The sequence below is a fragment of the Helianthus annuus genome, chromosome 5, assembly GCF_002127325.2.
Source record: "Helianthus annuus cultivar XRQ/B chromosome 5, HanXRQr2.0-SUNRISE, whole genome shotgun sequence".
NCBI classification, from domain to species: Eukaryota; Viridiplantae; Streptophyta; class Magnoliopsida; order Asterales; family Asteraceae; genus Helianthus; species Helianthus annuus.
Window position 1 is genome coordinate 40,526,533 of NC_035437.2, and position 11,987 is coordinate 40,538,519.

The window sequence follows — 11,987 nt, forward strand, 5'->3', positions numbered from 1 at the left end:
TAAAAAGACATACTGTCTTTACGGGTTAAGGTGTTCTACAAAGGATTCTAAACAAAGACATAATGGATCGCATAAGATGACACAATGTCGAGCAAAATATAACACAATGCTGAAAAATATAACACAATGTCGAGGCAAAAAGACACAATGAGTCGCATAAAAACACAATGACGCAAATATAGAAAAGTCACAATGATAGATAAAAGACACAATGATAATAAACAAAAAAAAAATCTAAAATCTACAACCTATAAATCCAAAAGTGAAAACCTAAAATCTCACATCGTAGAGTTCAATAAGACGGTTCCAATACCGCTTGAATAAGGTCAATCAAAGTCCGTTTGATACCCTCTACGTATTCTTATTTTTAAGAGCCTTTATATTTTATCATAAACCTTATCTTTACACCAAAATACTACAGAACTTTGCATTTAGAAACATATTTTATCGGTAAGGGCAAATACAATACCACTAAATAACATATAATTTTTAGTCATAAGTTTTCAGAGCATAATCAATATAATGTTTTAAAAAACATGATTTTATTTTATAAAGTACATTATTTTTTTTATTAAACAAATAAATTAAAATCAAGTATATATAAATCTTCTGCAAACAATGAAGTACACACGACATCAAAAAACAGAGGCACCCACCCATAGAGTGCTGACACACACGGCACCACTCTTGTTTCCCACACTCCAAAACCGCTTCAATCATCTTCTTCTCTTTCTGAATTTTCAAAAAGTTTTGATCACCATCAAACCCTTGATTTGTTCTCTCATGGCGCATGATCTTGCTAAGGCCACCCTTGGCCTCACTCTTCCCGTTCAAATTGATCCACCAAAGGTCTCCTCTCATCTCTCTCTATTTCTTTCAATGGCTTTTTTAAAACTTATTATTAATGTTTGAGAAAATAAAACAACATATTGTGGTCCCCTGGGATGTGGTATTAAACCTAGATTGATTGAGGTTATTTTATTGGATTTTCTGATTTAAGAATCTTTCATAGATGCTGGATGGATGATGTATTGATAGAATGATAGGTTGTCTTGTGTTTCCCATGTTGAATGTTTGATAAATATTTATACAAGTTATGTGCTAAATGAGATGAAACTGTGTTATCCAAACATGGCTAATATGTGCAAGTATTTTGTATGGTTGTTGCTTTGGCCACATTTTATGTTACATGGATTACTAGATAATGGATGATAAATAGATAATCAGATGTTTAAACGTATAACGGGTTCAATTGGTCATGTCAACTTAAATTAACATCTATGATTCTCAAAAACTAAGCTTTTACTTTCTATTTTCGAAACACAAAAGATCTCATTCGCTGCAAAAGAGATTGATGTAGTAGAATGGAAGGGAGATATGCTTGCAGTGGGTGTCACAGAGAAAGATACGACAAAAGACGGGAACTCAAAATTCCAAAATTCCATCTTGAAGAAGATAGATTCTAAACACGGTGGGTTATTGTTCCAAGTATCCACCGAGGAAGATTTCACTGGAAAATCCAGCCAGTCCACTGTTCTTCGGCTTTCAGGTCACGGGCCCAAACGGGTCGGTTTGTTTGGGCTTGGAAAATGCACAACCGCTTCATCTACAGCTGCTTATCAGGCTCTTGGCGAGTCTATTGCCTCATCAGCAAAGGCTTATCAAGCAAACAATGTTGCCGTTATCCTTGCTTCTTCTGAACACTTAACTCCGTTATTGAAGCTCGCAGCTGCATCAGCAATAGCAACTGGTATTTTTACTATTCTGCCCATTTATGTACATAACTACATACATTGCCTCATTGCTTTTGAAACATGATTGTTGTGTTATATGATGGTGTTAGGGACATTACATGGAACTTACGAAGATAACAGATTTAGGTCCGAATCCAAGAAGCCTACTTTGAAATCTGTTGACTTTCTTGGACTTGGAGTTGGACCCGAGCTAGAAAAGAAACTCAAATACACCGAGCAGGTTTTCACAGGGGTAGTTTTGGGAAAAGAGCTTGTAAATTCACCGGCTAACGTTCTCACCCCCGGTTAGTCATCCTATGTCCCCACTATCTAATTTGTTCTAAACATTATCCAACTCGATTTGTCGATGAACCTGTATCTCAGGGGCACTAGCACAAGAGGCTGAAAAGATTGCTTCGACTTACAGCGATGTTTTTAGTGTGAAAATATTGGACGCTGAACAATGTAAAGAATTGAAGATGGGTTCTTATCTTGGTGTGGCTGCTGCTTCTGCTAATCCTCCTAAATTTATCCATTTATGTTATAAACCGACAAGTGGAACCATTAAAAAGAAGTTGGCATTGGTAGGGAAGGGACTCACTTTTGACAGGTAGTAAATTTAATTTTTCACTAAACAAGAAATCTCATTTGTTTTTGGTGAGTGATAATTATCTCTTTTGCACGCAGTGGGGGCTACAACATCAAAACCGGACCGGGTTGTTCAATAGAGCTTATGAAATTTGACATGGGAGGCTCAGCGGCAGTTTTAGGTGCTGCAAAAGCCCTTGGTCAAATTAAACCGCCTGGTGTAGAGGTAAACAAAAAACATTTTCTCTGTTTTTATTTTCCACATGATTTTTAAGTTATATACATTAATAATTTGTATATACATTAATACATGTACTCCATTGCAGGTTCATTTTATTGTAGCAGCTTGTGAAAACATGATAAGTGGAACAGGAATGAGGCCTGGGGATATAGTGACAGCGTCAAATGGAAAGACGATCGAGGTACTTCCCCTGCTTATGTGGAACAGGAATGAGGCATTAATTAAATTTATATATATATATATAAATGAAGAACTTTATATAATCTATGTTAATATTTGTTTTAGGTAAACAACACCGATGCTGAAGGACGGCTTACACTTGCTGATGCATTGGTATATGCATGTAACCAAGGCGTGGACAAGGTATAACTCTTTTACATGATTCGTGTTGCCATGATTTTTTTTTTTTTTTTGCTATTATTTTTTATTTGTATTTAATTCGTCTACTTCCTTATAAGAACTTGTCTCGTCAACACTTTTGCAGATAGTTGATTTGGCAACGCTGACAGGGGCATGCATAATTGCTCTTGGGCCTTCAATTGCAGGTATGCACCGTAAAGATAATTATTATAATTATTGTTATTATTATTTATGGTAAAAAGTGTAGTATTGATGATGAACACTTCTAAAACAGGGGTCTTCTCGCCGAGTGATGAGCTGGCAAAGGAGGTGGTTGCAGCCTCAGAATCCGCCGGAGAAAAGCTTTGGAGGATGCCAATGGAGGAGAGTTACTGGGAAAAGATGAAATCAGGTGTGGCTGATATGGCCAATAGTGGCGGCAGGCAAGGTGGTTCTATTCTTGCCGCTCTTTTCTTACAGCAGTTTGTTGATGAGAATGTGCAATGGTTGCATATTGACATGGCGGGCCCGGTCTGGAACGATAAGAAGAAATCAGCTACGGGGTTCGCGATTCCTACTTTGGTTGAATGGGTGGTGTCCAACTCTTCGTGTTGATGCTTGCGAAATGGGATCTTCGAGTTTTAGCAAATAAGAATTGTCAATGAAGGAAATAAAGATGGAAACTTTTGTGTTCTCACTTGAGAAAGATTGTCTATTTTCAGGTAGTTTGTTATGGATGTTATTCCTTTTAAGTTTTTAATGACTTAAATCTGTTTATGTGTTTCCAGCTAGAAGACACTCCATCTAGTTACAATGCCCAAATAAATTTCTTTGCAAACTTTTTTTTTTTTTTTTTTTTGGGGGGGGGGGGGGGGGGGGGTTGTTAGTGGTTTAAGAGATTTAAAACTAGTAATAATATTATTCAATCTATCACAATCTAAATCAGTCTTCTCATGATCAACAATGTTGAATGACTAGAGATGGCAATAGGTCGAGTTTGGGACGGGTTTAGGTGATCCCAATCTCAAACCCAGTTAGATAAGCTTGTTCCAAACCCGTCGGGTTTCTAGCGGGTATCCGATGTAAATACCCATCGGGTATCGGGTATGCCCGCGGGTTTCGGGTAAACCTGTTAATTTAAAAAACTACCCGTTGGGTATACCCGACCCAAAACTCATAGGGTATCTACAAGGTACCTACTAATTAGTTACATTTAGTGTTATCGTTATAAAAATATATCAAATAACTACAATGTATACGGAATAAAATACTTATATGTATAAAAAATGGATATATCATATATATCATATATTTAAAAATATAAAAGAATTTATATCGGATATACAGGTAAATGGGTAGACTTTATTGGTAATCGGGTCGGGTAAACAAGTATATCACCAAATATCAAACCCGTCCTAATTCCTAAATGTGTCGGGTTTCGGGTTTACCCATCGGGTTTGGGTTCGATTCCCATCCCTATGAATGACCTGTTGTATAAGCAATTCACATCAAGAAACAAACAAGTTTAAAAATCACTTTTCCTAACATTTATGCATTTATAGATAAGTGGAGGGTAACATGTCACAACTTGTTATCCAACTTTATAATTTCTTATACTCCTCACTAGACTGTTAAATAAAATAAATTCATCAACTTGTATATTGAGTTCATGGCACATGTTAAAACTCTTATAGTTTATAAAGAGTGCCTAGGTTGCTCATCTTATAATTGTGTAACGTTGCAGTTGATTGAACCGTTTATTACCGAAGAAGTCGGTCCAGTGGTTTAGAACTTGAAATCGGCCATGAAAATCGAAGAAGTCGGTTCAGTGGTTTGGAACTTGAAATCGGCCATCTAAATTGAATCAACTGTTTTTTTCTTTCCATCTTTTGGATATGTAATTATATATAGGGGTAGGTTAACGTACAAATGCGCTTATCGTACATTACGTACGCTACAATCTCAGCCGTCCGATCATCTTCCCGCATTGAATTCGCATGTTGTTTTTTGTAACACATGCGAAATTGTTACAAAAAAACAACATGCTATTTCATCAAAAATATCACATGCGAAATTGAATTACCACATGCGAAATTGTTACAAAAAAACAACCTGCTATTTCATCAGAATTATCACATGCGAAATTGAATTACCACATGCGAAATTGTTACAAAAAAACAACCTTCTATTTCATCAAAATTATCACATGCGAAATTGAATTAACACATGCGAAATTGTTACAAAAAAACACCTGCTATTTCATCAAATTTATCACATGCGAAATTATCACAAAAAAAAAACATGCGATTTTCATTGCGGGAAGATGATCGGACGGCTGAGATTATAGCGTACGTAATGTACGATAAGGGAATTTGTACAGTACCCTTTACCATTATATATATTTATGTATTATACTAGGTTATCACCCGGGATTGCTTCCCGGGCTCAAGAAAGTTATTTAGATTAATTATTAAATTATTAATATATAAATAAAATAATACAAACAAATTGATCATACATGTATAAATAAAATAAATTCAAAACAAAGTGACATAAGAAATTCAAAATGCTTACTTTTAGCCTTTAGGGCATAAATATTGGCCGCCATCTTTTTTCTTTCTTTTTTTTGTTTTTGAATGACCAAGTAAATCTTTATTGATACAGGGAAAGCCGAAAGCTAAACCCAAACACCAAAGTATTTACATCATACACATTTCATTCCACCAAACTATCTATATGATTACACTTTGAGTGCTTCCTGTTCCTCCCAGCCAAGTGTATTCATTCTTGCTCAATTCTGATCCATAGGAATCCAATTGCTTTTTGCTAAAAACCCATTCATTCCGGCTCTTCCACATTACCCACATTGTAGCCAAAAGTAATAGCATGTACTCGCTCTCTTCTTCGACACTTTGAAGTACCTGCGCATTTCTAACAAATCCTTCACACGAAAAGCATAAAATGAGGGTATCTTGCACCACTGTGAAATTATTTGCCACACAGATGCGTAAAACAAAGTGACATTATTATTTTTTCAATCAAAATGCAACATATATTTTAATTACTTGAAATCAGCGAATGAAACACCCATGATGGTCATAACAATAATTTGACAATTAATATTGCCGTTTGATTAATTGTGCAAGTGCAGTCTATAAACTAAAACGACTTTGTCTTCAATTTTTTAAACTTGGAAATAACATGTTCATAAAATTTATCTTTATATAAAACTACTTGGTGAAGACCCTAGCTTTCTTCCTAAACAATAGGTCTAAGCAGTGTATTACCTCACTTATAAAAGTTATCTTCTCGGTAAGTAAAAAAACCCTAGCTTGCCACTGTTGTTGTCATGTTGTTGCACTACCAATCACATAAACCCTATGAGGGCTTTCTTCCCAAACAATCAAAGCTACAAAACAGTACAGAGGTAAACCACACAATTGTAAGTCCACCATATAAAATATGGAAACACAACTCAAGAACAATAAACTAAAATGAACGCAATTGGACATACCTATTGTTCGGACCAATGCTGTGGTTTAAAAATTTGACTGCAGACCTGAATCGGAGTTGTCAGAACCAAAACTGGACATCCGACCATTCCCGAAACCCTACATCAGTTAGCTAGTGTTCGTCTCAGTTGTAAACCATCAAACCAGCAGCTAAAGATCTGCCAATACCCCGCCAACAAACTTAATATATGAGAATAAAAAATACTATTCATAAAGCTTCTATATCATTCCACACTTCAAACACAAAAATCAAAAAAAAAAAAAAGAAAAAAAAAGAGCATTATAGAAAGCAAAACAATCATTCAGCTTGGCATTTCATCAAACACTTTGAAGGCAGTATAAACCTCTTACCTAGTTATTAGAGTTAATTGCCAAAATCGTCCCTGGGGTTTGGGCAGATTTGCCATTTCGTCCAAAATGACACTTTTGTACCAAATTGCCCCCAACGTTTGTAACTTTTTGCCATTTTCATCCAAACCACTAACTTAGTTTATTTTTTCTGTTAAGTTAGGGATATTTGGATGAAAATGACAAATATAAAACTACAGATTTTGGCAATCTACTCAAACCCTCTTTAATTTCTTTTATTTAATTAATTTTGTTACATATATAATAAAAGGGTTATTGGATTTTAATAATACTAAGTTTCACCAGTTGGCCTATAATAATCTCAACTTTAAAATTTCCCTCCAATAATCCCAACTTGTAAAAGTTTGGCCGCCATTGATCCTTATCCAACATAGGTGCACTTAAATCAATTAAGGAGTCTCTAGGTGTAACTGAATCTATTGAGGAGACCAAATTCATATATGTTTGAAAAGGATCAATGGCGGCCAAACTTTTACAAGTTGGGATTATTGGAGGAAAATTTTAAAGTTGGGATTATTATCGGCCAACTGGTGAAAATTAGGATTATTAAAATCCAATAACCCATAATAAAAAAGAATGGCTTGAGGGTAAAAACCGGGGAACCCGGACCCAGTTGTTAATTAATACCTAAACTCGAATACCCATCTTCAGCTTGGTAATCAAATCTATCATGAAAAGAAAGAATCCAGGGAACCCGGACCCAGTTGTAAAGTCATACCCTATAATCTCTATAGAATGAAGTAAAAATAAAAGAAACCAAAATATGATAGAATGACAAAAGCACAACTTACAATGTCATTGAACTCCGATTCTTCCCAAATGTGTTGAGGCTTTCCTTCGCAGCCTGAGAAGATGTAGCAAACCAAAATTTAAGCTTGATCACACATTGCCCCAAACATATTTTGGCCTATTACTCAACCCAACCCAACCCATTTCGGCCCCTTTTTCAACCAAACCAAACCACCTATAATGAAACAAAAAAGATAATGCACCATTTAAATAATTCTTTTCGCATCAAATTTGGTTTCATAATCGTAAAGAGCTTTGACAGAGATCTTAAAACCAATTAAAAGGGCATCATATGAACTAAATCATTAAAGCAATAAAACTCTACAAGCTAGAAAATCCTTGTGAGAGTCCGAACTAAAATATCACAGGAGAAAAAGGTATTCATATACACATTTTAGTCCCATTAATTTATTTTTAATCCCATTAATTTATTTACTAAATATAAATATTAGTTTTAAATTTGGTTACAACATGGTGTGTAAACACACAAACAGCTTATATATTAAAACTGTTAACTTCAGTCTTTTGCAGGTGGAAAGGAATATGCTAACTAATGCAGGTTCTACGTCAAAATCAAGCATGCAGATAATAACTATTTAGCTTTGATTATACGACAAACAGAGCCCATAATTACCTGAATTATGCCATTGATTCTCCAAACTCCCCTGCAGTATATAACAATAGCCTGACCTCCTCGTACGAAACGTTATGATCTCTGGACAAACGCTCTGCAACGACTCTAGCCTTTCCTCCATCGGAAACTTTCTGACCGAGAAGTACTCGCGAGTTCCAGAGGTTAGCTACATGTAATTCACCGTCAGAGATGGCACCGACAAGACAACATGAGCCAACTGATGCAATCTGAGGTCTAACTTGCATTTGATGTCTTACAAATTGAAGGAAATTTTCTTCAGTCGCGCTGAATGCCTTCTTTATAACATCTGCAGATATATCTCCTTGTTCCGTTGGTTGCATACTCTGAATATAAAAAGTACCAGATATGAACACATAATCACAGAAAGAATTCTAAATCAAAACAGCTGACTATGAAATTCCAACTTTCGAACAACATAACGAAATTTCACAAAACAACGTTACAGTGATTGCATAAGAGAAACGTTACGGTGAATGCATAATCACAGATAGAATTCTGAATCAAGACAGTTGACTGTGGAATCTAACTTTCGATCATAACATGATTACACAGAACAACATTCAGATTTCAAAAAAATTAAATACCTAAACCAAATCACCTATTCGATTTCACACAATAAGCACCTAGGGTTTGACATTAGTGTATAGAATTCTGAATCAAAATAGCTAATTGTGAAATTCAACTTTCAAACATAACACAATAACATAGCAACAACATTCCGATTTCATAAAACTCAATACCTAAACTAAATAACGTATTCGATTTCACAAATATCAGCATAACAAAAACCTCATAGTAAACACATAATCACACACATAATTACAAATCAAAACACTTAACTGGGGAAAACTTTATTAATTGAGATGATATATTAGAGTCACCTACTAATTGGGATATAATGAGTAATTTAACCATCAATTGGATTCGTTCATAGTAAGAACCTTAATTAGCCAACTAACATCCATAATTAAACACAATAGAATAAAGAAAAGGAAACTTACGATATGGAAGTAAAATGGATTTTCGGCAAATCATTGTTTCTTTGTCTGGAGTCGTAAAAACAATCATCAATCACCCCCCATGCCGTCTAATGACCAGTAGCACATTGAGGAGACCTCAAAACTGGTGATAACCTGTAACTCGTATTCAAACCCAAATCATTGTGTCGCTTAGGGTTGCGGCAGAGAAAGAAGAATACAGAAGATGCATAGCTGAATAATCAGTTACTTGGAGGCTGAGCGTATTAGACATAATCAGGTCTCTGATATCTCACTTGGCTTTCTCCTTTGGATCCTACAAAAGATCATCAACAAAGATACTTCACGATACTGAATTTAAACCTAATAATATTATACAACTTATGAGCTGAAGGTACTGAGCAAATAAAAGTTACACGCGTATCAAGTTTACAATGGCAAAAGATGACTTTGATGCATGCCAAAATTCAGTACCATAGTGGAAAACAATAACGCAATCGGCAATACATACCGTTTTAGGCTGCTGTCCCAGGCCTTCCTTGGAGAAAGCTTTTGTCTTCGTCTCCTTCTCACAAATCTTAAACCGCTCCATTTCATGTTCAATAAGCTTGCGCGCATCCATTAAAGCCTGCTCATAAGAGGCACTAACCTACGTCAACACGTATCAGATACAAGAACATGATGTCAAACAAATGTAAGCATCTAACTTTTAGCAAAAAGCACTGCCTTATTGCCTGCAATCTGTAATGTGACCCGGTTTCGTCAAGAAGGGTGTCTTGTGTACCAAGTATTCGTACGCGATAAACCACTGCCTTATTGCCTGCAATCCGTAATGCTACGGCTTGCATTTTATACCCTCCTGGCACTGCAACAACTGTATTCTGTGTAACACACCAGACCAGGTTAGGTTATATGGACATACAAAACGAAATAAGATGGTAGTGAATTTGCAGGTGGTTTAGATATGTGTAGAGTATTTCTAGGCATTTTTCAAAAGTTAATTGTTGTAAGTTTGCTGGTTAACTCTGTCCTGACTTCTTTTCCACCGCTGCCTTGGATCCTCTCATCAATGAACTCAAAAAGCTTTCCTTAATCATAGGTGTAGAATTTGTTTGTACCACTTTGTAAGTTCTCTAAATTACCTATAAATCCAACCAATAACAAATTATATATATCACAGACACCTCAATAGTAATCCTAGAAGCACAAAAGTAGTCCGATTGACATTGCAGGCTTCATTTTTTGCCACTCTCCTTTAGACCGGTGCCTCACAAAGCTCTCTCTTGAGCTTTGGATTAGTTCCTTCAGGTGTCAATGAATATGATTTCCAACAATTTATCATGAATATAATTTCAGGTGTCAATGAATCGATCCACAAACAAAAACCCTAAAAGTTAACACGATTACAATTTTACATTTGCAAAATCGTAATAATAACAGAAAACTTATATCTATTATATATAAAAGCGCCTGAAAAAATAAAACCTAAACTAAATTCCTGATGAATGATTGGAAAACCTTGGAAAACCCTAAACATTCCTTATGAACGACTGAAAAAAAAGTTACCCTTTGAAAGAGAAGATCGAAAAGCAAACTAATAAAAAAACAGATATTAGGGTTAAAAGATGTAGAAGATAAAGATATTAGGTTTTGAAGATGAAGATTAGGAGACTTACTATTTGATATTTGAAGAAACGACGATGGAGGAAAGTGACGTATTGGGCTTTGAATGGATGATGAACAATTGAAAATGAGAAAATCATACTTGAAGATGTGAGATCAGTGTTTAATGTCTGAAATCTCCATTGATTTTTGAAGACTTTGAAGAATATGAGTATGCGGCTAGGGTTTTGAGAGTGGCGACAGAGAAAAGGAATTATTCAGTGTTGTGTTGTAGAGAAAAGGAATTAGAAGTAATATAAGATCCGAATAGGTATCAAATCAAAGAAGTGGAGGTCCGCGTGTGAATTTTACAACCCATTTCTAGATGCTCAAATCTAATGCCACGTCAGCCCAAATCTTTATGTTTATTATATATAATAAATTCACAAGTTTATTGCTTAAAAAGTCTTGATTTTAATGACCGATATTGAAAAAAATACCATTTCAGTTTATCAAATAATTGAAACCAGCCGGTCCGGACAACTCATCCAACCAAGCCTGTTCGGTTTGTCATTTTCAGACAATGTAGTAAGTCATTAAATGATAGTTATTTGGACGTGTATGTGAACATATGTATAAGAAAAACTTGAACCGAAACATGGTGTTATGTATAAGAAAAACTCGAACCGAAACATGGTGTTATATATCGGACTTATATGAATGATCTAGGAAATTGAGGTTTTGAATATATAAAAGAAAAATATATGTTGTTACATTGGGATATTGACTTTTGGGAATTGTCAACTACTTGTGTTGTCGGGATTTGTTCTAAAACAGAGGGATCTCTGTCCGATTTTCGTAAAAATCTACAATATAAATTACGTGTTTTTAAAACAAACGAAAACATAGCGGGATTCAAGTGATTTTATAAAAATAAATGTAAGTATATATATTTATTTTGGACGACTTTTACAACTCACGAAACAAGTTTGTAAATTTATATTAAACATGATTACTTAATTTAATCGAACTCGGAAAATTATATAAAATAAATATAATTATTTATATTTATTTGAAATGTTTAAACGAGATACGGCACGTTTTCGTAATGTTACAACAAATAATATTATTCGAGTTATTATTGTAACAAACAAACAAAATTAAGTTTAGTAAGCATACCAT

The 11,987-nt window shown here is 34.9% G+C and overlaps 1 protein-coding gene and 1 long non-coding RNA gene across 10 annotated transcripts; one reads left to right on the forward strand and one right to left on the reverse strand.

The window, feature by feature from the left end:
- The first annotated feature begins 622 nt into the window (after window positions 1–622).
- On the forward strand, window positions 623–3,692 carry LOC110877601 (leucine aminopeptidase 2, chloroplastic). The gene is made up of 9 exons (XM_022125763.2): window positions 623–849; window positions 1,330–1,750; window positions 1,844–2,038; window positions 2,118–2,343; window positions 2,421–2,547; window positions 2,648–2,743; window positions 2,848–2,925; window positions 3,047–3,107; window positions 3,197–3,692. The coding sequence occupies exons 1-9, from the start codon at window positions 784–786 to the stop codon at window positions 3,514–3,516; spliced, it is 1,590 nt and encodes a 529-aa protein (XP_021981455.2). The 5' UTR covers window positions 623–783; the 3' UTR covers window positions 3,517–3,692.
- A 1,704-nt stretch (window positions 3,693–5,396) lies between these two features.
- On the reverse strand, window positions 5,397–11,106 carry LOC110877602. 9 transcript variants are annotated; one of them, XR_004893937.1, is made up of 11 exons: window positions 10,880–11,106; window positions 9,911–10,345; window positions 9,715–9,831; window positions 9,454–9,519; window positions 9,228–9,359; window positions 8,463–8,549; window positions 8,206–8,371; window positions 7,574–7,626; window positions 6,416–6,571; window positions 6,189–6,310; window positions 5,397–5,822 (listed from the first exon to the last, which is right to left on the reverse strand). It is a non-coding gene; the product is annotated as an uncharacterized LOC110877602 (long non-coding RNA). The 9 variants fall into 9 exon arrangements; XR_002557154.2 differs by having other exon boundaries at window positions 8,206–8,549; XR_002557156.2 differs by having other exon boundaries at window positions 9,228–9,519.
- Between the last annotated feature and the right edge of the window lie 881 nt (window positions 11,107–11,987).